This window comes from Saimiri boliviensis, chromosome 9 (assembly GCF_048565385.1).
Source record: "Saimiri boliviensis isolate mSaiBol1 chromosome 9, mSaiBol1.pri, whole genome shotgun sequence".
Taxonomy (NCBI): domain Eukaryota; kingdom Metazoa; phylum Chordata; class Mammalia; order Primates; family Cebidae; genus Saimiri; species Saimiri boliviensis.
The window spans coordinates 110934103-110960420 of NC_133457.1; the positions used below are offsets into that span (position 1 = coordinate 110934103).

The 26318-nt window shown below is 48.5% G+C and overlaps 1 protein-coding gene across 30 annotated transcripts in view; it reads right to left on the minus strand.

Annotated features, from left to right (window-relative positions):
- The window catches only part of ZMYND8 (zinc finger MYND-type containing 8), a 147165-nt gene that overhangs the window by 100357 nt on the left and 20490 nt on the right, over positions 1-26318 (minus strand). For 27 of the 30 annotated variants that reach the window (XM_003936492.4, XM_003936491.4, XM_003936495.4 and 24 more), the window contains one exon: positions 1497-1645. The exons of 1 other annotated variant lie outside the window; for it this stretch is intronic. In XM_003936492.4, coding sequence (XP_003936541.1) covers positions 1497-1645 — 149 coding nt within the window. Of the gene's footprint in view, positions 1-1496; positions 1646-9625; positions 9719-9841; positions 9932-26318 lie in introns of those variants that run through there. 2 more of the 30 variants (XM_039479260.2, XM_010346937.3) reach the window with 2 other exon arrangements.

Here is a 26318-nt window from a genome sequence, read left to right on the forward strand (position 1 = left end):
TGTCTAAAGGAGCAGGCTTGACTCAGCTACAGCTGCTGCCAGACTTTGTTGAGTGTCACGGTTTGTATGTCAGTGTGCCTCCAAATTTCTTTTTCTCTTTTTGAGACCGAGTCACGCTCTGTCGCCAGGCTGGAGTGCAATAGCATGATCTCGGCTCACTGCAACCTCCGCCTCCTCGGTTCAAGGGATTCTCCTGCCTCAGCCTCCCAAGTAGCTGGGATGACAGGTGCGTACCACCACACCCAGCTAATTTTTTATTTTTAGTAGAGACGGGATTCTCCCGTGTTGGCCAAGATGGTCTCAATCTCTCAACCTCGTGATTCACCTGCCTCAGCCTCCCAAAGTGCTGGGATTACAGGCATGAGCCACCGTGCCTGGCCCATCTTTAACATTACTATTTATGCCATTTAGCTCAATCTTCACAACCCTGCAAAATTCGTGGTAGTTGTATCATTAGCCCCATTTCAGTAGATGAGAAAACTAAGCACAAAAGAGGTTAACTTGCCCACAGCCACAAGGCAAAAGCAGAGCTGGCATTTCACCATGTAATTTTGAGAGTGAAAACAGATTCATGCTCAGAAACACACACCTCTCACAGGCCTGGGTATTTAACCGTTGCTAGGTCTCCTTCCACGAAAGCAACAATCTTGTTTAATTCAACTTTCTATCCCTAGGGCCCACTCCTCTTCGCAATAATGCACAAAATGGACAAATGCATCCCTAGGAATCACTGCTGAAGAATAAGCAGCATCAGAACCACAGGGACACCGTTTTCTTCAGTGCTATGAGTTCTGACCTCATGGTCCAGAGGGGATAGATACAATCCACCTATAAGTCTACTAAAGTGCCTCTCCGTTTTTTTAATTGGAAGAGTATCTAGCCTGCCCCCGAGAATTCGAAAGCTAGAAGGTCCCTTAGAAAAGATCCAAATGGTGAATGGGTTTTTCCTATCTGGCACGCGCTGCCAAGGGAGGGTGGGCTCTGGGCAAGATCCCTGTGTACTCCAGGAAAAGGAACTGTGATCAGTTACCTAAGTCTGCCCCTGGCAATGCCTCTTACCAGGGACCTAAACCCTTCATTTTACAGATGAGAAAACTGAGGCCAGAAGGGAGCTTGCCTCAGTCAAGCAACCGCTTCCAGACAGAGCTGAGAACTAGTTCTATAGGCATGGTCCAGGAGGGGTAAACTCCACAGGCCACGTGGGGAAAACAGTCCTAAAAGCATGAAAAAAGAAACAAAACAAGGCAACGCCCCAAACGCTGAAGCATGATATACCCTTATCTCATCTAGGTCACTACTCTGTCCCCAAAACCCACTGGACATCCACGCAGGCCCATTTGGAGCCACCTTTTTCTGTCCAAGCCTAATGACAGCCAGCACAAGGCAGCTAGCTAAATGCCAAGAAAGCCGTCGATTACAAGGACCCAGAGAAGTTCAGCGCTGCTGGCTGGCCTCTGCCCCGCCAGTGAGGACACCATTCCCAGCGGCTCCTTTACCTGCTCCTTATTGTTACTGTTCAGTAAGCCAGGTTTCTTTTTCTTTTTAATGGGGCTTGTTGATGTGTCCTGCGGCGAATGGCCATTGGAAGAATGTGGAGGGCTGGGGAACTTTCTTTTCTGGGCTGTTCTCTCTGCAGAGCCAGGATCTGAAAGAGATACAGGACCACATGTTTTAAAGCAGTCAGGGAGGCCTGGGCGCCACAGGGAGGAGGTGCGAAGGAACAGAGTGTGGGAACAGAGTGCATTCTGTACCCCAACTCCCAAACATACTTCAGTATTCCTCCTCCTAGAATATACGAGCCCCCTTCTCCGCTGTCTGCCTCAACGGTCTGACAAGTATTTCTAAGACCTAAATAACATTTTTGTACAATCTTAATTTGTTGCCAAGATACAAAAATCAGGAAACTTCATGTAATAACCTAGATTTTTCACTTTTCTTAAAAAAACAGATTAAGAGGGCTGGGCACAGTGGCTCACGCCTGTAATCCCAGCACTCTGGAAGGCCGAGCTGGACAGATCACGAGGTCAAGAGTTCAAGACCAGCCTGGCCAACATGGTGAAATGCCATCTCTACTAAGAATACAAAAATTAGGCAGGCATGATGGCGTGTGCCTGTAATCCCAGCTATTCGGGAGGCTGAGGCAGAAGAATTGCTTGAATCCAGGAGACAGAGGTTGCAGTGGGCCAAGATCATGCCATTGCACTCCAGCCTGGGCAAGAAAGCAAGACACAATCTCAGAAATAAAAACAACAGATTGGGACCTATAGGCCCCCATAGCACCAGATACAGCTGAGTAACAGCTACCCCACTTTTAGATAGAAACATGCCTTCTCTCTCGCCAAAATCGCCACTCTTCCCCACTATGTCCCTGCTGATGAGTCCTGAGGCCAAGCTGTCAAGAGTCGTCACACAGGCACCAGTCTGATTCTTACCCCAAAGAAACATGTCTTCTCCATGCCCATGCCTGATTGCAAAAGCAGGAAACCAAAGAAGATAGGCCAGGGAGGCTACATACATCAAGGAAATGAAGGCACACATTCTCCTTTGTGGAAGACAACATCTTTTTTTTTTTTTTTTTTTTTTTTGAGACGGAGTTTCGCTCTTGTTACCCAGGATGGAGTGCAATGGCACTATCTCGGCTCACCGCAACCTCTGCCTCCTGGGTTCAGGCAATTTTCCTGCCTCAGCCTCCTGAGTAGCTGGGATTACAGGCACGCGCCACCATGCCCAGCTAATTTTTTGTATTTTTAGTAGAGATGGGGTTTCACCATGTTGACCAGGATGGTCTCGATCTCTAGACCTCGTGATCCACCCGCCTCGGCCTCCCAAAGTGCTGGGATTATAGGCTTGAGCCACTGTGCCCAGCCGACAACATCATTTATTCCCATTTAAAAGGCTATAAACTATAACTTTGTGAAAGCACACCCCACCCACCGGGAAGTTCCCATGGCCCCACTCCCACTGGGGCTAATGTTTGAGACCCTCCTCCAAAAAGATCAACACAAATTACATCCTTGTGGATTCTCATCTGGAAAATTCCAGCCCCACTCTTATTCATGCACCCCTTGTTTTCATCTCCCCTCATCTCATTTAAACACATATACAGTTCGACCAGACACGGTACCTCACACCTGTAATCCCCAGCACCTTGGGAGGCTGACGCGGGCAGATCACCTGAAGTCACAAGATCAAGACCAGCCTGGCCAACATGGTAAAACCCCGTCTCTACTAAAAATACAAAAAAAAACATTAGCTGGGCGTGGTGACACACACCTGTAATCCCAGCTACTCGGGAGACTGAGGCAGGAGAATCGCTTGAACCCAGGAGGCAGAGGTTGCAGTGAGCCAGGATCGAGCCATTGGACTCCAGCCTGGGTGACAAGAGACTCCGTCTCAAAAAAAATATGAATAAATAAACACATGTACACTTCCACCACCATCCATCGAATCTTTACCTGCAAGGACTTGAATCCACTCCACAGCTGATGGTGGTCTCGTTAACTTAGAACGATATAATGGCACAGCCTGGTGCACCTGACATCCTGAGAAAGCTATAAATACCACAAGAGGGGAAAGCTGTGCCAAGAGCATAGGGGAATGGGGTAGGATGAGATGTGAAATCCATAAAGATGTCAATTACCAAAGATGCTCCTGCCCCAGTTTTACCACGCAGCATGCAGGCTGCACGGTGCATCTGTCTCCCTGTCTGCAGGAGAGTCACTGAGGGCAGATTAACAGCATCCATCGTGGTCCAAGCAAGGCCTCCTAGCGGTTGACTTTGGTGAAAAGGCAAAACATCTTCCAGCGGATTCACAAAGGAAGACAATGAACGCTTTCCCAAAACCCAGTCTACAGGATGGAACTCTCCAGCCTCACCAGGCAAGCTTCTGGACATTCCTGAACAAATATTCAGGGTGTTACATGGAGACACAGACCTGAGTGGAAATTAAATGCTAACAGCAGGTACCTTGAGGGTGAACAGACCCTAGAGTCCAGAGATCAAACCACAGACATCAAAAAAGGGAGACCCAGAGAGCCCAAGGTACTGGCCCAAGGGTACACATCAGCTAGTTAGTGGGAAAACTCACAAAAGAGATGCAGGGGTCAGCCTGGCCAACATGGTGAAACCCCATCTCTACTAAAAATTAAAAAATTAGCTGGGTGTGGTAGTGCATGCCTGTAATCCCAGGTACGTGGGAGACTGGGGCAGGAGAATCACTTGAACCCAGGAGTCGGAGGTTGCTTTCAGCTGAGATAGAAGGTTGCTGTGAGATGAGATCGCACCACTACACTCCAGTGTGGGCAACAGAGCAAGACTCCATCTCAAAACAAACAAACAAACAAAAAAGAGATACAGGGGTGCAGCCCAGGGTGAACACATTCCTCCAGAGAAACCTCCCCTCCCTCCCAGGTAAGTCCTACCGCCATTGTTCGTTGAAACTTTTTCTCCACTTGGCCTTTGACCCGACAATCTCCTCTTAAAACAAATTCTACAAATACAGTGGAAAAGGGGCAGAGGCAACATGACTGCACTGAGCATTGCGTGCTGTACCCGAAACACTCAAACAAGCGTCTGTGGACGGAGGACTGGTCTAAGAATACATTACAGTCATACGGCCGGACACGGCGGCTCACACCTGTAATCCCAGCACTTTGGGAGGCCAAGGCTTGAGCCCAGGAGTTTGAGTGTACTGTGAACTGTGATCACGTCGGAGCACTCCAGCCTGGGTGACAAAGCAAGACCCTGTTTCTGAAAAAAGCTTTTTAATTAAAAAAATTTAAAAGTTCTTTAAGAAGATTAAAAAGCTCCTGGCAACATGGTGAAACCCCGTCTCTACAAAAAACACAAAAACTAGGCTGTGGGTGGTGGCTCACGCCTATAATCTCAGCACTTTGGGAAGCGGAGGCAGGCGGATCACCTGAGGTCAGGAATTCGAGACCAGACTGGTCAACATGGTGAAACCCCATCTCTACTAAAAATACAAAAAATTAGCTGGGCATGGTGGCACACACCTGTAGTCCCAGCTACTCACGAGGCTGAGGCAGGAGAATAGATTGAGCTCGGGTGGCAAAGGTTGCAGTGAGCCAAGATCGTACCACTGTACTGCAGCCTAGGCAACAGAGCAAAACTCCATCTCACAAATAATAAATAATAAATTAAGTGTATCCAGCACCGTTAACAGACCCATATTCCTCCCCAAAAAGAATTAATATACACATCAGTGTTTGCATAAATCTGGAATATTCCTGGATGAACACAAAAGTACAACAGAGCTCAACTTGGGTTGCTCTACTGGTTGCCTTGGCAGAAGCGCCTGCAGGGAGTCAGGGAAGGATTATTTTCCACTCTATACCCTTGTGTACCATATTTATCATGTGCCTGGATGACACTAGGAAAATAAAAAAAATTGGCCGGGCGCGGTGGCTCACCCCTGTAATCCAGCACCTTGGGAGGCTGAGGCGAGCAAATCACTTGAGGTCAGGAGTTCGAGACCAGACTGGCCAGGACGGTGAAACCCTGTCTCTACTAAAAATACAAAAATTAGCCAGGTATGGTGGTGTGCACCTGTAGTCCCAACTACTAGGGAGGCTGAGGTGGGAGAACTGCTTAAAGCCAGGAGGCGGAGGTTGCAAAATGGAAAGAGAGCAGGAGAAAGAGAGCAGACTAGATCTTGCTTAAAGTCCACGACAGTGCTCCAGGGACCCTTCAACAGGCCATCATTGTATACAGGAGGGCAGCTGCTTGGGTCATGGGCCATAACTTACTTCCCCTTTGCAAAGGTGTCCTCAGTTTCAATGATTAAAAACTTCAGGTTCCCCAGAAAATGATAAAGTCCCTCTTGAACATTAAAATTCTTTAATTTAATGGGGAAAAAGGAAAAAAAAAAAATCACTAGAGATTAATACACTTGTATGCATCGTTGGCAAGGGAATTTAGCCCAAGCCCACCAGGAAACAAAGGGGGAAACCGAGGTTCTGCTCAGCAAGAGGTGTGGGGAGCTGGGTCCTAGCCCAAGGAGGCCCACATCTGAGAGTATTCCGAACCTTCCAGCTTCAGCAAAACATAAAAACCCCAATTCTGTTCACTGTTACAAACACATCAATTCCCCCTGGAGTTGATGAGAGTTCAGTGGTTGTATCGAAGGGGTCAAAATTTGATAGCTTCCAAACAACAAACCCATCAGTCAACAGCAGGGGATTTCAATGAAGGCTCATAGGGAGGAAAATTGGGAAATGCCTGCTGGATTCAGTATCCTTTGGAGGGATGAGACAACGGGGTGGCATTATGACATAAATGCCCCCCACTCCAGTGGGGGCTGGGCCTCTGGTGATGATGGACTGGTGGGTGTACACCTGGCTGTAGCCATAGTAACCAGGCTGCCATAAGGACCTTTTCCAGAAAGCTGAGTCAATTTTTTCTTCTTTAATGATTTAATTCTGACAAGGATACATTGCTTAGCGCATTTCATCTATAAACTTGGAACAATGACAAACAGCCACTGTTGACTGAATCACTGGGAAATGATTCACCCTGGATCTGAAAGACTTTTCTTCAGCCTTCTCTGAGGGAGTAGGACCTGTGACCCCGACGGGCTGGCTCACTCACAACCCTCTGCCTCCCACCCATCCCCCAGATATAAGTGGTTCTGAACGAGTTAACGTGGGTGAGGGAGGAGTGCAGCCTTGTGGAGAGGGCAGAGCAGTGACTCAGGAAAACAGCTTGGCATGGGGCGGGAAGCAGCAGAATTTTCCCCTCCTTGTGATATTTCGCTGCAGTTGTAATAATATGGGAAGGTCTACTGGGTATGAAGAAGCAGGCATGAGCCACCGCACCTGGCCTCATGCCGAGGTGGGCAGATAACAAGGTCAGGAGTTTGAGACCAGCCTGGCCAAAATGGTGAAACTCTGTCTCTACTAAAAATACAAAAATTAGCTGAGCATGGTGGTAGGTGCCTGTAATCCCAGATACTCAAGAGGCTGAGGCAGGAAAATTGCTTGAACCTGAGAGGCAGAGGTTGCAGTGAGCCGAGATCATGCCATTGCACTCCAGCCTGGGCAACAGAGCGAGACTCCATCTCAAAAAAACAAAAAAAAGAACCAAGCATGTGAGAAGATCCTTCCCAAATCTGTGTCTTGTGATCCAACAGAGGTCATCCCGGAACTCAGCACTCCCTGGAAGTCTTTTGATTTAAAGGGCATCTTACTGCAAGATAACTCAGGCCCACAGCTTTCCTGAGCCAAGCGTATTAAGAGTTAAGAGTTTCGGCCAGGCGTGGAGCCTCATGTGTAATCCCAGCACTTTGGGAGGCAAGGTGCACAGATTGCCTGAGGTCAGGAGTTTGAGACCAGTCTGGCCAACATGGTAAAAACCCGTCTCTGTTAAAAATACAAAAAAAATAGCTGGACGAGTGGTGTGTGCCTGTAGTCCCAGCTGCTTGGGAGTCTGAGGCAGGGGAATCACTTGAACCAGGAAGGTGGAGGTTGCAGTGAGCTGAGATTGTGCCGCTGCACTCCAGCCTGGGTGACAGAGTGAGACTGTCTCAAATAAAAAAAAAAAAAAAAAGAGCTAAGAGTTTCTTTCATTATATGTGATAGTCTAAGCACTGTTCAAAATGCCTTTCCTGTAGTTCCCACTAAGTCACTTGCCTGAGCACAAAGCTACCAAGGAGCAGTGCTGGGAGTTGAATCCAGGCAGTGAGACTCTGAGGGCCGGCGCCTAACCTCTGCCCCACACGGCCTTGCACTAAGAGGACCTTGTCTTCAGCTCTGTAGCAAGAGGACTCCCTAATTTAGGGTCTCCGATTTAAGAGTACACTCTCATTTTGCTTTTTTTCCCCCTGAACTGCAGATGGAAGTATGGGGGCGGGGAAGGTCCAACAAACAGTTCCAGGAACTGGGAGAAGATGGAAAATCGTTTGCATCATTCACTGACGACAGCGTTCTCTCAAAGGCAGTCCCCAAAAAGCACATTCACCTCCCCATCTCCAAACAGTGGCACCAGCCCCTGAAATAGGCTGGGGGCTCCTTGGTCATCTCACCTCCCCCTTTCCAGCCTCCATCAAGGCTAGGCCTCCCCAGTAGGCCACATCAGGTATCCCCTACCCCACTCCCGCCCCACCCCCACATCCGGCGCCTGAGTCACAGCACAGGCTGTTCTCCAGGGGCTAGGAAATGACACACCATTACAGGGAATTGCCTCCTCCCTCAAGGGAAAGGGCCACAGCTGAAAGGCCGAGAGCTTCTTGTGTTTCTGTGGGTGTTAAATTTCCTTAATGATGTCGACAGCAAGCCTGCTGGGGCCTGAACAAAAGCTTGGTCCACAGGCCAAACAGGCATGGCAGGCCACAGGAGTAGGGCAACCGACCATGTGCTTAGCTGGGTCCAGGGCAAACCAGGATATATAGGTCAAGGACGCATGCTCTGATGGGCCACGGTTGCAAATGAGAGAGGCAGAATTGCCACAGTGGTGGGTAATCAGCTCTCTGGTGTCAAAACGCCTTCAGACCTGGCTGTGTTCTCCCCAGCAATGTGACCTTAAAAAGGCTACTCAACCTGCCTGTACCTCTGTTCTTCTTTAAGACGGACATAATGGTACCTTGTAAAGTGACGAAGTCAATGAGTTAATTCATGTAAAGCTCTTAGGATGATATCCGGCAAACCGCAAGCGCCCATTCGATGCTAACTAATTTTTTTAACCAATCACTACTCCTCCTTTCCTTGGTCCTCTTCCACCTCCTCCCCAACCACCGCCCCCACTCCGAAAACATAGCTTGCTTTCTGCAAGGAGCATGTTAAATCAATCCCACAAATTGAAAACTATGGAAAACGCTAGCCTGTGTAGACTGGAGACCAGAATCAGTCCCGGACACGATTTCTGCCTTTCAATCGAACTGAAAATGCCAGCTTTCCTCCGGTAACTGTGAAGCGAGGTCAGAAGCAGGGGCCTGCGCGGCCGCACTCCGTAATCACCGGTCCCCTCCTTGGCCTACTTCAAACGTGACCACACACGGCTGCTCTCCCAGCAGCAGCAACGCAGAGCACGGTTAATCACTTCAAAGCGTTTCCCAAAGACGCAGAGCAGGTACCCAAACAGGCCTCCCTTCCCCAGGCATCTTCTGGGCCCTCCCCAACCAGTAATTACATCATAAAGAGACAAAAGTCCGGAATTTCCTCCTGAAGGAGAACAGAAGAAATCGGGAGCAAAGGTTGGGGGTGGGGAGGAAGCAAAATTGTCCTCACAGCAGAGAACGCCTAAGCCAGGAGGAACTTGTACATGAAAACGGCTCGCATCTGCAAATGATTATTTCCTCCAAAGCTGACCATCTCTAAGACCCACAGAAACTTGAGGACCGGTCTACACCCGGCTGACTGGGGCCGGCCCCAGCTGCTGGGTGAGCCTGCTCCTCCGCCGGACTGCACTGGCCTGAGCTGTGCTTCTAATGAATCTCCGCAAACGAACAGGAATTTCTGCTCCAGAGCCCGGACAGGGAGGGCTGGAATGGAAATGAGGCCGTGGAATGAAAGGTCACTCTCAACTTGGGGAAAATGGCATTTCACCAGGAACATCAAGTCCCTCGGAGGCAGAACGAGCGAGGGGCAGGGAACACCGAGAGAAGGCACTTACCTGCCATTGAGAAAGAGCGGCTGCTCAGAGGGCCTAGCCTCTCTTGTTCAAAAGAGAACAGGCTCACCCACAGCAGACATTCCTGCTTCCGGATCCTCAGCGGCCTCTCCCAGGGGGAGGAGGAAGAAGCAAAGAGAACAGGCTAAGAGTCACCACTTACCAGGCCAGCCCTGGTCTTGTACACATTAGGTCGTCCGGCGGGGCAAGGACACTCACCTCTTTGCAATCAGGCAGTCTGAAGCCCAGCGACTTGCCTTCATGTCCCCAGGCTTTCGACTATAATTTATCACCCTCGACAGCAGCTCGACTGAGCTGAAAGTCTTCGGTGCTATGCACCGAACAGCCATCTATTTCGTGGGATTGTGAATAAACACGAGGAACTGCAGTGGTTCTGCGGGCCGAGGTGACAATATCGGAAGGGAGCCTGGGGGGAGGGAGACAGCTGTGGTTTGCATTTTGAAGGCGTTTTAATATTTTTAGTAATTGTTTCCAGTTCTCTTTAGTTCTGATGCACCTCTCCTAGAAACGAGAAAACCCATCTTTTATACTCGAGGTATAATCCTTTCGCACTAGACACAGCCTCCTCCACCCCTCTCTCAATAATGCAGAAGTGGTGATTAAAGGGCACATTCATATGTAAAAGGCGAACTTCCAAACTCGCCTGGCAGGACAGAAATTGCTTCAATCTACGGAAAAGAGGCTGATTTACAAATGAATTCAGTGTTTAGCCCTCAACAACTAGAGGCAATTGCAACCGCGGCCCTTTCTCCTCCCCAGCTGGGATGAGGCCCTCTGGAAAAACGACAACATCGCAACAGGAATTTCCTGGATCGAGAATGCCAAGTTCTTTTAAATTTTACCAAGGCAGGGCCCAACTCCCTACGAGAAAGCACTGCCCACCACCCACCCCCTCAGCAGGCCCAGGCTCGGAAGGCTCCCTCCAACATGTATACACAGTTGAGGCCCTTCAAACCCGACCGGAACCCCACAAAGAATGTGGAGAAACCGGTAGCCTTTGGCCTTTACGTTGTGGCTGGCTGAGGAACTGGTTCTGGTGGCTGACACCCATTGGCACTATTGATCCGGCCCGGGCCTGGCTTGGGTTCTGAAAATTGCCGGTGCTGGTGGTTTCCAAACTGCAACGGGAATCGCGGCATCAGAGGGCAATTGAGAAACAAAAGACAGTTCTGTGCTGGCAGCTCAGAAGTGGGTTGGGAGAAGAAAAGGGAAATCAGCTTCAGAAAGGGGACAGATGCAGGAAGAGCACCGATGCTAACCAAACAAGGGGCCCCACCTGCCTGGGGCCGTATCTCTAAAAGCCACCTAAAGAAGGCAAAATTCTCTATTGAAACACCAGGGACGAAGGGCCAGGCCCTCCACAGCCACCTTTTCACATTCCTTGGGGAAGCCAAGAGTTCAGACCCAACATGTCACCCAAATTACCCTGGCCAGCCACCAGGTGAAGATGCTGTGGCTAGGTGCGGTGGCTCATGCCAGTAATCCGAGCACTTTGGAAGGCTGAGGTCGGCAGATCGTCTGAGGTCAGGAGTTCAGGACCAGCCTGGCCAACATGGTGAAATTAAAAATACAAAAATTAGCGGGGTGTGGTGGTGCACACCTGTGGTCCCAGCAACTCAGGAGACTGAGGCAGAAGAATCGCTTGAATCCAGGAGGCTGAAGTGCAGTGAGCCGAAATCGTGCCACTGCACTCCAGCCTGGGCAACAGCACGAGACTTCATCTCATAAATAAATAAATAAATAAATAAACGTAAAGATGCTTAACATCACTCAGATAGCAGTGGGGTGATTCTAAGAACAGTCCTATTGCCTACAGGGCTCAGGGGTGCAAAGGACAGACAGGGGTGGCCACTGAGGCAGGGCTTTGTAGAAAAGCCATACAGGAAGCAACATCGATGCCCATATGCAAAACATGATACAGCCATAAAATGGAATAAAGAAGAAATCCCATCTGCATGGACAGGTATAGTCCAAAATCTAAGTGAAGAGACCAGAAATAGAACCAGGGTGAAAGTTTGGTCTATGAGACTTCTGGGTTTGCAGAGACCCAGGAAACCCAGTAAACACTGGACTCCTCTGAATTATTTCTGATCACGATTACATATTTAACAAAGGGGTTTTGTTGTTGTTTTTGAGACAATAGTCTCACACTGTCGCCTGGGCTGGAGTGCAGTTGTGTGATCTGGGCTCACTGCAACCTCCACCTCCCGGGTTCAAGCAATTCTCCTGCCTCAGCCTCCCAAGTAGCTGTGCTTATAGGCACCCACCACCACGCCCAGCTAATTTTTTGTATTTTTTTAGTAGAGACAGGGTTTCACTATGTTGGCCAGGCTGGTCTCAAACTCCTGACCCTGTGATCCTCCCACTTCGGCCTCACAAAGTGCTGGGATTACAGGCGTGAGCCACGGCCCCTAGCCTACGAAGTTATTTTTTTAACGGCTTTGGGGAAACTGGGTGATAATGACAATATTTATGGAAAACTCACTGCATGCTAGGTACTGCCCAGCCAGAGATCAGGTCTGTATCCCTTGCACCCAGCATCCAGCAGGAGCTCAGCACGCCCCTTCATCATCAAACAAACACTTTTTAGGGGCTCAGATGTTTAGAACAGTGAAAAGCACTGGTTCTCAATCAGCACACTCAGGGGACTTCTGGCACTGTCTGGGGACACTTTTTTTGGTCATCACAACTGGGCGAAGGGCATGTACTAGATAGAGGTCTAGGAGGCTGCTAAACATCGTGCAATGCACCAGACAGCCCCATAACAAAGAATGATCAGGCCCAAAAGTCAACAGTGCCAAGGCTGAGAAAATTCTGATGCAAAGAAACTTCAGTGAGCTACCAGGCAGGTCTCACCTTGTGTAAATACACCACCCACAGAGGCATCTGTATTCATTACGAAAGAAAATGATTCGGAATGCTTCACCTGGTGGCCCTGGCTTCAGACTTCAAAGTGAAAAAAACAATGGGATCAGTCAGTCAACAGTCACTAGGCAACTACTAGACATCTGGGCTACTAGGAAAACTGTCCCAGGAAGGCCTCTGCCCTGATGGAAGGACAGCTAGAAACACAGTAGTAAGAGCTACTTTTTTTTTTTTTTTCATTTTGAGACACAGCCTCACTATGTCACCTAGACTGGAGTGCAATGGCATGGTCTCGGCTCACTGCAACCTCTGTCTCCCAAGTTCAAGTGATTCTCCTGCCTCAGCCTCCCAAGTAGCTGGGATTACAGGTGCCTGCCACCTTGCCTGCCTAATTTTTGTATTTTTAGTAGAGACAAGGTTTCATCATGTTGGCCAGGCTGGTTTCGAACTCCTGACCTTGTGATCCGCCACCTTAGCCTCCCAAAGTGCTGGAATTACAAGCATGAGCCACTGCGCCCGGCCATAACAGCTACCTTTTATCGAGCACTTATTATCTGGGAATCACTGTTATAAATACAAATACCAATTTATTCAAAACTCAAAACTCATCACACTTTTTTTTTTTTTTGGAGACAGAGTCTCACTCTGTCACCCAGGCTGGAGTGCAGGTATGTCCTGTGTGGGCATGAACAGAGCTCCTGAGTGGCACGATCTTGGCTCACTGCAACCTCAGCCTCCTGGGCTCAGGAGATCCTCCTGTCTCAGCCTCCCAAGTAGCTAGGACTATAGGCACATGCCATCACGCCCGGCTAATTTTTGTACTTTTCATTGAGACAGGGTCTCTCACCACGTTGCCCAGACTGGTCTCAAACTCCTGGGCTCAAGCATCCCTTCCACCTCAGCCTTTCCAAAGTGTCAGCTGCCTCGCCTAGCCTCTCCATTTCACTGATAAAGCAACTAAAGTCCAGAGAAAAACAGGCCATGGTAAAGTCGCTATTAAGTAGAGAATGACTGAGAAACTGATTACAGATGGACAAACCACTGAACAGGAAAGTATCAGGAGTCTGTGAATACATACACGGGGTGTGAGGGTAAATATTCCTCTATTTCCTTTGCAGAAGGGTTTCATGTGGTTCACAGCTATTATTTATTGAGAAGCTACAAACTGTCCCAAGAATCCCAAGGGGTTGGGATGGCATTTCTGTACCCATTTTTACAGGCGCCTGCCACCACCCCTGGCTAATTTTTATATTTTTAGTAGAGACAGGCTTTCACCAGGCTGGTCTCAAACTTCTAACCTCAGGTGATCCACTCGCCTCGGCCTCCTGAAGTGCTGGGATTATAGGTGTGAGCCACTGTACCCGGACCATAGCTGAAAGTTATCAAAAATTACTTTCCTCTTTTGCCGATTCACTGGTTTATTGTGTGTCTCCTCCGGAACATGAGCTCAATCTCAGCTTGAGGAATCTCAGCTTGTCCATTGTTCTTTGCTGTAGCCCAGTGCCAGGCACATGGCCTGGCTCAGAAGCGCCCCAAGGTACATATTGGACCGACAAACTGAGCGTCTGCACAAGGTTAACAAAGTCCCAAGGTGGGCCAGCCAACCTAACTGACAGCAAACCCCAGTTTTTCTTCCCCAGTCTAAAAGTTTCCTCCAGCAGATAGGAAGGCAGCAGGGAGGTGAAGTCAACAAGGAAATTACAAAAACCGGAGCCTGGTCGTGTCAGCCTCTGAAAGGGACCCCAGAACAGGACATTCCCCTTTCAACAGGTACTCAGCCATTCTCTTCCCTAAAGAATCATTTCCCCGAAAAGTAGAGGAGTAAGTAAAGATTTATAACTTGAATGGAATGGGGCCTTTCCGCTAAATGCAATTACCAAAAAAAAAAAAAAAAAAAAACTCAAAGGGGGAAATCTCAGGAGGTTTTCTAAGACAACCAATTTCCTTGTTCCCCCAATTCTTCTTTTTTTTTTTTTTCACTCTGTCAGCCAGGCTGGAGTGCAGTGGTGCGATGTAGGCTCACTGCAACCTCCACCTCCCGGGTTCAGGCAATTCTCCTGCCTCAGCCTCTGGAGCAGCTGAGACTACAGGTGCACCACAATGCTCGTTTAATCTTTTGTATTTTTAGTAGAGTCAGTGTTTCACCGTGTTAGCCAGGATGGTCTTGATCTCCTAACCTCATAATCCACCCACCTCAGCCTCCCAAAGTGCTGGGATTACAGGTGAGCCACTGCACCTGGCCTTTTTTTTTTTTTTTTTTTTTTTTTTTTTTTTTTTCTGAAACAGAGTTTCGTTTTTGTTACCCAGGCTGGAGTGCAATAGCAGGATCTCAGCTCACTGCAACCTCCACCTCCTGGGTTCAAGCCAATCTCCTGCCTCAGCCTCCTAAGCAGCTGGGATTACAGGTGTGTGCCACCACACCCAGCTAATTTTTGTATTTTTAGTAAAGACAGGGTTTCGCTGTGTTGGCTAGGCTGGTCTTGAACTCCTGACCTCAGGTGATCCACCCTCCTCGACTTCCCAAAGTGCTGGGGCTATAGGCATGAGCCACCACACCCAGCCTCCCAAATATTACTGAGAAGAGCTATTGTTTCAGAATTATTTAGCAGTTCAAAAAATAAAAAAGGTTTCAAAAAATAAAACCTCCACTGAGATGGCCATTTAACCAAATGTTCAGTCTTGGTTCTGGGCCCTTTTTCTTATACATCCGAGTCTGAGAATCTATTTTTCCAAAACCTCCATAGATCCTCAGTTTCCCTCTGGGTTCTCCAAGTCTGCCCCTGCTATGAGGAGCAAGGATAAGATGCAGAAACTGACCTATGTGCAGACAGGCTCAGCCTCCAGCAGGAAAAAGAAAAAAACTATGTTCAAGTTCATCTTCCCTGCATCCCATGCACATGAGTTGAGAGAAATTCAATCTGCTTCTTCCTGTCTCCATCTAGTTCCCTGGGGCCTCTCAGAGTGTCAGCATCTCACCAGGTCTGAGATGAGCCTAGATTTTTAAGATACATAGTTGTCTCACAACACAGCCTCTCGGCTCTTACCAACTGCTACTGTATCTGGTCCCAACTCAAGAAATAGCAACCTGGTTGGAAATGATGGTACCCAAACATGAAGTCCGGGAATGGGGAGTTATGGAGGGGTCATTAAGGAGGTGGGGCACAAAACGAGGTCAGCCTTATCAGGAAGAGAGTACTACTGACAGCTGAGGCGATGAACCAGCGATCTAGAAAAGGAGCAATCAGTGGCCAGGAAACCAGTTTGGGGGAGCCTAAACTTTTTGAGCCAGCTGAGCCAAATGAGGGGTCTGTGGGCTGAATCCAATCCCTTCTCCTCTGGCTGTCACCTTAAAATTTGAGTAAGTTGTCAATATTTAAAAATTGGCAGAAGCCGGGCGCGGTGGCTCAAGCCTGTAATCCCAGCACTTTGGGAGGCCGAGGCGGGTGGATCACGAGGTCGAGAGATCGAGACCAACCTGGTCAACATGGTAAAACCCCGTCTCTACTAAAAATACAAAAAATTAGCTGGGCGTGGTGGTGCGTGCCTGTAATCCCAGCTACTCAGGAGGCTGAGGCAGGAGAATTGCCTGAACCCAGGAGGCGGAGGTTGCGGTGAGCCGAGATCGCGCCATTGCACTCCAGCCTGGGTAACAAGAGCGAAACTCTGTTTCAAAAAAAAAAAAAAAAAAAAAAATGGCAGAAACTGCACTTTATTTTATTTATTTATTTATTTATTTTTTTGAGACGGAGTTTCGCTCTTGTTATCCAGGCTGGAGTGCAATGGCGCGATCTCGGCTCACCGCAACCTCCGCCTCCTGGGTTCAGGCAATTCTCCTGCCTCAGCCTCCTGAGTAGCTGGGATTACAGGCACGCACCACCATGCCCAGCTATTTTTTTTTGTATTTTTAGTAGAGACGGGGTTTCACCATGTTGACCAGGATGGTCTCGATCTCTTGACCTTGTGATCCACCCGCCTCGGCCTCCCAAAGTGCTGGGATTACAGGCTTGAGCCACCGCGCCCGGCTTTTTTTTTTTTTTTTTTTTTTTTTGAGACAGTGTCTCACTCTGTCACCCAGGCTGGAGTGCAGTGGCGTGACCTCGGCTCACTGGAACTTCCACCTCCTGGGTTCAAGCGATTATCCTGCCTCAGCCTCCTGAGTAGCTGGGATTTCAGGCGCATGCTACCACGCCCAGCTCTTTTTTGTACTTTTAGTAGAGATGGGGTTTCACCATGTTGGTCAGGCTGGTCTCTAACTCCTGACCTCGTGATCCACCCGTCTCAGCCTCCCAAAGTGTTGGGATTACAGGTGTAAGCCACCGCGCCCGGCTGTTTTTTTTTTTAAATAAAGATGGGGTTTCACCATGTTGGTCACGCTGATTTTGAACTCCCGACCTCAGGTGATCCATCGGCCTTGGCCTCCAAAGTGCTTGGATTACAGGCAAGAGCCACCACCACGCCCAGCCAATTCTGTTTTCTTAGTAGAGACAGGGTTTCCCCATGTTGGCCAGGGTAGTCTCGAACTCCTGACCTCAGGTGATCCACCCACCTCAGCCTCCCAAAGGGCTAAGATTACAGATGTGAGCCACCACCTTTAAAGAGAAGCTCTAGCTTCTCTTTAAAAACAAGATCATTCACAGATGAAAACAGGGATTAAAGACAAAATAGGCTGGGCGCTGTGTCTCACACCTGTAATCTCAGCACTTGAGAAGGCTAAGGCAGACAGATCTCTTGAAGTCAGGAGTTTGAGACCAGTTCTAGCCAACATGGTAAAACCCTGTCTCTACTAAGAATACAAAAATATTAGCCAGGCATAGTGGTGGTGCACACATATAATCCCAGCTACTCGGGAGGCTGAGGCAGGAGAATTGCTTAAACCCAGGAGGCAGAGGTTGCATTGAGCAGAGATTGCGCCACTACACTCCAGCCTGGCTGGCAAAGCAAGACTCAAAAAAGAAAAGAAAAATCACAAGATCCTTCCACATAGGGGCCTCTGTTTCCACATCGAACAATCCTCCTGGCTGCCCACTTTGGGTAAAACTCTAGATTCCCTGTTAGCTAAGGTATCCATTATTCTTAACTTTCAGATAATTAAATCTATAATTTATTGTTTTTCTGTCACCCAAGCTCGAGTGCAGTGGTGCAATCACGGCTCCCTGCAGCCTTGACCTCCTGGGCTTCAGCAATACTCCACTCTCAGTCTCCCAAGTAGCTGGGACTACAGGTATGTGTCACCAAGCTCAGCAAATTTTTTTTTTTTTTTTTTTTTTTTGTTAGAGACAGGGGTCTCACTATGTTGCCCAGGCTGGTCTTGAACTCCTGGGATCAAGTGATTCTACCTTGGCCTCCCAAAATGTTGGGACTACAGGCGTGAGCTACCATGCCTAGCCTACATCATTAAACCTAACCTTGCAAGGCCCTTAAAGGATGTAACAGGACAGGAGAAGCAGATGGCCAGGTCCTAAAAAGTTCAACCCCATTACAGGTATTACATAAGCTTTTTAACATTTTTATAAGCATCGAGAGGGTGGTATAGACAAAAACATATCAAACTGTTATCACTGGTTACCCGGCAAGAGAAGATTTTTAGCTTTTTCTTTGTATACATTGGCTTGTTGTCAAAGGGATACACTGATTTTTATCACATCAAAGGAAAATCAAATAATCCTTAACACCCCTACCCTACCCCATATAAAGTTAATTAGGCCGGGCGCGGTGGCTCAAGCCTGTAATCCCAGCACTTTGGGAGGCCGAGGCGGGTGGATCACGAGGTCAAGAGATCGAGACCATCCTGGTCAATATGGTGAAACCCCGTCTCTACTAAAAATACAAAAAAGGGGTCGGGCGCGGTGGCTCAAGCCTGTAATCCCAGCACTTTGGGAGGCCGAGGCAGGCGGATCACGAGGTCAAGAGATTGAGACCATCCTGGTCAACATGGTGAAACCCCGTCTCTACTAAAAATACAAAAAATGAGCTGGACATGGTGGCGCATGCCTGTAATCCCAGCTACTGAGGAGGCTGAGGCAGGAGAATTGCCTGAACCCAGGAGGCAGAGGTTGCGGTGAGCCGAGATCGCGCCACTGCACTCCAGCCTGGGTAACAAGATCGAAACTCTGTCTCAAAAAAAAAAAAAAGGTGAAAGTTAATTAGTTTGTTGTTTTTTTTTTTTTTTTGAGACTGTGTCTCACTCTGTTGCCCAAGCTGGAGTACAAAGGCACAATCTCAGCTCACTGCAACCTCTGCCTCCCAGATTCAAGTGATTCTCGTGCCTGAGCCTCCCGAGTAGGTGGGACTACAGGTGTTCGCCACCACATCGGACTCATTTTTGTATTTTTAGTAGAGATGGGGGTTTCACCGTGTTGGCCAGGCTGGTCTTGAACTCCTGACCTCAGGAAATCCACCCACCTCTGCCTCCCAAAGTGCTGGGATTACAGGCGTGAGCCACCATGCCCGGCCAAGTTAATTCATTGCTAGTTCTTGGAAGAGATACTTCATTCATTTAATGAGCAGCTACCATGAAAGGACTAAAACCCGTTAGTCTAAAGAGGTGAGTTATTTGGTCTATCAGTCTAGAAGAGACACACGGGTAAATGAGGAATGAAGATAAAGCGTGCTGAAGGCTAGAGGGAGGACGGCCAGTTCTCTGGCATATCCCGTGGCACTTACCCCAGTCAGGCCTAGGTGCCAAGGGCCTGGCAAAAAGGGAGTTCAGCAGGGCATGGGTAAAAAACACCAATTTGGGAAGACAGAAAGAGGACTGAGGTCTCTGCAAAACTTTTCAAAAAACAGGCAGGCCCAGGAGGCAATGATCAAGCAAAACTGCAACACTTTTTTTTTTCCTCTTTTTTTTTTTTTTTTTTTTGAGACAGAGTTTCGCTCTTGTTACCCAGGCTGGAGTGCAATGGCGCGATCTCGGCTCACCACAACCTCCGCCTCCTGGGTTCAGGCAATTCTCCTGCCTCAGCCTCCTGAGTAGCTGGGATTACAGGCACGCGCCACCATGCCCAGCTAATTTTTTGTATTTTTAGTAGAGACGGGGTTTCACCATGTTGACCGGGATGGTCTCGATCTCTCGACCTCGTGATCCACCCGCCTCGGCCTCCCAAAGTGCTGGGATTACAGGCTTGAGCCACCGCGCCCGGCCCCTTTTTTTTTCCTTTTAATAGAGATGGGGTTTCACCATGTTGGTCAGGCTGTTCTCGAACTCCTGACCTCAGGTCATCCACCCGCCTCAGCCTCCCAAAGTGCTAGGATTACAGGCATGAGCCACCACACCCGGCCAAAACAACTCAATAATCACACATGGAACATATTCAGTGCTGTGTCCCTGGTGAGGTAGCTTCACCTACAGCATTCAGCACAGCACCCACAACAAATTCATTAATCTACTAAGGCTATGGAACAGTGTGATCCAATCAAGCTTACTCGAATGATGTCAATGTTCTCGATCTGTTCTCTATCAGTGATGTCGGGTAACAGCAGGCGCAAACCACCTGTGGCTGTCGAGCTCTTGACACGTGGCCAGAGCAGCTGAGGAATGAACTTTATTTTTATTTATGTTTTTGTTTTTTAATTTTTTTTTTAAAAAAAGACAAGGTTTCACCATGTTGGTCAGGCTGGCCTTGAACTCCCAGCCTCAGGTGATCTGCCCACCTTGGCCTCAAAAGTGCTTAGATTACAGGCGTGAGCTACCACGCCCAGCCATGTTTCTGTTAATGTAATTAATGTAATTTCTTTTTTTTTTTTTTTTTTTTGAGATAGAGTTTTGCTCTCGTTGCCCAGGCTGGAGTACAACGGCACGATCTCAGCTCATCAAAACCTCCGCCTCCCGAGTAGCTGGGATTACAGACATGTGCCACCACACCTGGCTAATTTTGTATTTGTAATAGAGACAGGGTTTCTCCATGTTGGTCAGGCTGGTCTTGAACTCCCGACCTAGGTGATCCGCCTGCCTCGGCCACCCAAAGTGCTGGGATTATAGGCGTGAGCCACCCCCCTCCAGGCTTGTTAGTGTAAATTTAAAGAGCCATGAACAGCTAGTGGCTACTGTGTTAGAAGGCACAGCTGCAGAAGCTTAATATTAAGACAAAGGAGCATGCCTGGCAGGCGAGCAGGAGGCTGCGGAATCATCCACCCGGCCCGATTTGCCTCTAGGGACTGGGTAGTTGAATTCAAGGCACCTGATGCACAGAAATGTGAATATGGATTTGCCTTTCCTTCCTCCTTTAATCTAGCTTGGCAATTCTTAACCCTTTAGTACGCACACGAATTTCTGATCAAAGCCGACTACTTTCATGGGCAATTTAAGGTACTTTGAAGAGTGATTTTTGACTTTGGAACCTAAAAGAAGTTCTCTGTGGGAGATGTGCAAATAAAAGGCTCAGGGCAAGAGAGGGCCTGGGTCTCCATGGACACAGTGAGGCCGGTCCTCACGGAGGTCAGTCTGGAAGGCAGTACCGACTGTGTCTCAGCAAGGTGCACATCACAGGACTCTCACAGGGCGGGGTAGGCTGTCCAGGAGAGACAAGTGCTGCAGGGCCCTGCAGTGCAATGGCAAGATATAGCTCACTGCAGCCTCTAGCTCCTGGGCTCAAGTCATCTTCCCACCTCGGCTTCCCAAGTAGCTAGCTGGGTCTGCAGAGACCACCGTGCCTGGCCTTTTTTTTTTTTTTTTTTTTTTTTGGTAGAAACCTGGTCTTGTCACTTTGCCCAGGCCAGTCTCGAACTCCTGGGCTCAAGCAATCCTGCCTCGGCTTCCCAGTGTGCTGGATTACAGGAGTGAGACACCATGCCTTTAAGACTGTGTTCTTAAGGAGCCATTGCAAATTTAAAGGAGAGTGGGACAATCTGACTTGTATTTTAGAAGGTGCCCACTAGAAGTGATACTAATGTCAGGAAGGAAAGAAACCAGAGGGAAGGAGCCATTTCAAAGAGTACTGTGTCCCTAGAGGGAAAAGAAAGACAGGCTACCAGTCGCTTTACAGGGAACAGACACTTGAGCTGGGTAATTACTTCCAGGCACTGGATTAATGCTGAAAACAAAGCCATCCTCTCTAGCCAAAAGGCTGCTTTTACTTCAGTCTCTAGGATAGAAGTTCTACCCATCTGATAGACAGAGTGAAGTCACTGGTTAATTAAAAAAATACTTATTGGCCGGGCGCGGTGGCTCAAGCCTGTAATCCCAGCACTTTGGGAGGCCGAGGCGGGTGGATCATAAGGTCAAGAGATCGAGACCATCCTGGTCAACGTGGTGAAACCCCGTCTCCACTAAAAATACAAGAAATTAGCTGGGCGTGGTGGCGCCTGTCTGTAATCCCAGCTACTCAGGAGGCTGAGGCAGGAGAATTGCCTGAACCCAGGAGGCGGAGGTTGCGGTGAGCCGAGATCGCGCCATTGCACTCCAGCCTGGGTAACAAGAGCGGAACTCCGTCTCAAAAAAAAAAAAAAAAAATATTTATTATGCACTCACCAGCAGCAGGCTTGGCGGTAATAAAGAGGATAAGCAAAAACAAAAGGCAGGACTCATCCTCATTTTGAGCTTTAAAATGATGGGGAGTAAGGAGAGGAGGTGAAGAGAGGGCCTTCAAGGTATGAGCAATGGCCCTGAGGTCACAGATGGCTCTTTCATGGATCTGCACAGTCGGCGCGGCTGCAGTAGAGAGAAGGGGAACATGGACAGAGAAAGGAGAGTAGCAGGATGGGCAGGGGCCAGCACAGAAGGGTTTTGGGATTGTGAATCTTCATCCTAAAAGCCAAGGAGAAAACACTTAAGAGTTTAAAGTTGGAAGGGACAGCCCGGAAGATGTTCCTTTCAAAAGACTGGGAGAGTCAGTGAGAACAGCTACAAGGCCGCTGGAGTTCAATGATGATAACCTGGTTGAAGTGGAGTGATATTTAGGATACAATACTGTAAGAAAAGGGCAGGCCGGGCGCGGTGGCTCAAGCCTGTAATCCCAGCACTTTGGGAGGCTGAGGCGGGTGGATCACGAGGTCGAGAGATCGAGACCATCCTGGTCACCATGGTGAAACCCCGTCTCTACTAAAAAAATACAAAAAATTAGCTGGGCGTGGTGGCGCGTGCCTGTAATCCCAGCTACTCAGGAGGCTGAGGCAGGAGAATTGCCTGAGCCCAGGAGGCGGAGGTTGCGGTGAGCCGAGATCGCGCCATTGCACTCCAGCCTGGGTAACGAGAGCGAAACTCCGTCTCAAAAAAAAAAAAAAAAAAAAAAGGGCAAAGAACAGAAGAATGAGGAATGAGTCCGTATCCCTGGGGGTGAAGATGTGAAATCTCTTGTGGACATCTTGAGTTTGAGACGCCCATGAATAGGTAGGGAGGTCAGGTAGGCAGCAGGCCCTCTCTCCACCGGCACTCAGAAGGAATCTACGTTGGAAACATAAATGTCTGAGTCATAAAGCTGAAGATATGAGCAGGATCACCCAGAGAGAGGACATGCTAGGGGAGACAAGGACAAGGCCAAGCTTTCAGGGACTTCACCATTTAATGGCCGGAGAAGAGAAGGTGCCAGGGAAATAGGAAAATCAGAACTGTGGTGGCAATGGAGGCAAAGGAAGAGTGTCCACAAGAAAGATCAGCCTTGTCCACTACTGCAGAGACAGCGCAGCAGATGAGGATGGAAAACCTCCCCTAGAAAAGGCAGCATGGAGCCTCCAGGAAGCTCAGGGGGGATTGAATACGGAACGTCAGGATGGAAGCCACACTGGAGCTGGCAGAACAAAGATATGAATACAGACACTTCTAATAGAATAGGCTCACGCCTATAATCCCAGCACTTTGGGAGGCCGAGGCATGCAGATCACGAAGTCAGGAGTTCAAGACCAGCCTGAGCAACATGGAGAAACCCCATCTCTACTAAAAATACAAAAATTAGCCAACGTGGTGCTATGCACCTGTAGTCCCAGCTGCTCAGGGGGCTGAGGCAGAAGAATCGCTTGAACCCAGGAGGCGGAGGTTGCAGTGAGCCGAGATCTCACCACTGCACTCCAGCCTGGGCAACAGAGTGATACTCTGTCTCAAAAAAAAGAAGTTTGGCTTGAAGAAGAGGATAGAAATAGGGCAGTCGCTAGTAGGAAAGATGTGGGGGTCAAGACAGCAGAGAGGGGAGGCAAGTGCCTTTAAAAGTCTGTAAGTCTGAGCGTGGTGGCTTATACCTATAATCCCAGTACACTGGGAGGCCAAGGCAGGAGGATTGCTTGAGCCCATGAATTGCAGACCAGCCTGAGCAACATAGCAAGACCCCGTCTCTAAAAAAATTGAAGAATTAGGCATGGTGGCATATGCAGGTGGTCCCAGTTACTCAAGAGGCTAAAATGACAGGATCGCTTGAGGCCACGAGTTCACAGCTGCAGTGAGCTGGGATCACGCCACTGCACTCCAGTCTGGGCAACAGAGCGAGCCCCCATGTCAAAAAAAGAAGTAAATATAACACAAACAATTAAAATATGTATATTCTTCAAAAGGTAAACAGTTACTCTATGACCCCACAATTTCACTGTTAAATCTATACCTAAGAGAAATGAAAATACGTCATCTCTGCACAAAAACTCAGACGCGAGAACACTCACCGCAGCATTATCCCTACTAGCCAGAAAGTGGACACAACTCAAACGTCCGTCAACACATCAATAGATAAACGAAGTGCGGCATATCCATCCAGTGGAGCATTATTCAGTCATAGGAGGAACCACACATGCTTCTCAACTCCCGATGCAGTTACAGATGATAAACCCACAAACTGCAAGTACCATAAAGTCAAAAATGAGGGCAGGCACAGTGGTTCACGCCTGTAATCCCAGCACTTCAGGAGGCTGAGGCCAGAGGATCACTTGAGTCCAAGAGTTCCAGACCAGCCTGGGCAACACAGTGAGACCATTGTGTCTACAAAACATATACATATATATGGAGGGATGGAGAGAAAGAGAGAGAGAGAGAGAGATAAAAGACACATAAATTTAAGCCAGACAGTGTGATACACTCCTATAGTCCTAGCTACTCCAGAGGATCCCTTGAGGCCACCACCGTGCTCCAGCCTGGGCAACGCCATGAGACCCCATTAGAACGCAAGGGAGGCAGCACTTTGGGAGGCTGAGGGGGCAGATCACTTGAGATCAGAAGTTCGAGACCAGCTTGGCCAACATAGTGAAACCCCGTCTCTACTAAAAAAATACAAAAATTAGCTGGGCCTGACGTTGCTCACCTGTAGTCCCAGCTACTCGGGAGGCTGAGGCAGGAGAATCACTTGAACCAGGAGGCAGAGGGGTGCAGTGAGCTGAGATTGCGCCACTGCACTCCAGCCTGGGTGACAAAGCAACAAAAGAAAAAGGAAATTAGCCGGGCGCGGTGGCTCCAGCCTGTAATCCCAGCACTTTGGGAGGCCGAGGCGGGTGGATCACGAGGTCGAAAGATCGAGACCATCCTGGTCAACATGGTGAAACCCCGTCTCTACTAAAAATACAATAAAACTAGCTGGGCGTGGTGGCGCGTGCCTGTAATCCCGGATACTTAGGAGGCTGAGGCAGGAGAATTGCCTGAGACCAGGAGGCGGAGGTTGCGGTGAGCCGAGATCGTGCCATTGCACTCCAGCCTGGGTAACAAGGGCGAAACTCCGTCTCAAAAAAAAAAAAGAAAAAAAAGAAAAAGGAAATTAAGGGAAGGAAGAAGGAAGGAAGGGATGGAAGTGGGGGGAAGGAAGGAAGGAAGGAAAGGATCTAATATACTTAACCTAGAAAACATCATAGCTTAGCCTAGCCTACCTTAAATGTGCTCAGAACACTTACAGTTGGGCAAAATCATCTAATACAAAGCCTACTGTATAATCAGGTGTTGACTATCACATGTTATAGAATAGAATACCGCACTGAAAGTGAAACAAGATGGTCATATAGATTGTTTACCCTCCTGATCGTGTGGCTGACTGGTAGGTGCCGGGCACCCCAAGAGAGTCTCGTACTGATACTAGTCCAAGAAAAGATCAAAAATCCAAAATGCCAAGTACTGTTTGTACTGAGTGTACCACTTCCACACCATTGTAAGTCACAGACTGTCTGTACTGATGATCTATGCTACAAGAATGTGGATGAGCCTTGAAAACATTATTCTAAGTGAACGAACTCAGACCAAAAGGTCACATACTGTATGATTCCATTTATATGAAATGTCTAGCATAAGCAAATCCACAGGCACCAAAAGTAGACTGGTACTTGCCAGGCACTGGGGTAAGGGGGAATGGGAAGTGGCTGCTAATGAATATGAAGTTTCTTATTGGGGGTGATGAAAATCTAAAATTGATTGTAGTATTGGCTGTACAACTCTGTGAAAATATATTAAAATCCATCAAACTGGCCAGGCGCAATGGCTCTCGCCTGTAATCCCAGAACTTTGGGAGGCAGAGGCGGGCGGATCATGAGGTCAGGAGTTCAAGACCAGCCTGGCCAACATGGTGAAGCCTCATCTTTAATAAAAATACAAAAATTGCCAGGCGTGGTAGCAGGCACCTGTAATCCCAGCCATTCAAGAGACTGAGGCAGGAGAATCACTTGAACCCAGGAGATGGAAGTTGCAATGAGCTGAGATCGCGCCACTGCACTCCAGCCTGGGTAACAGAGTAAGACTCCAAATTAATAAAAAAAAAAAAAAAAAAAATCAAACTATTCACTTTAACTGGAGAATTGGGCCAGGCGTGGTGGCTCACACCAGTAATCCCAGCACTTTGGGAGGCCAAGACAGGAAGATCACTTGAGCCCAGGAGTTCGAGACCAGCCTGGGCAGCATAGTGAAACCTCATCTTCACAAAAA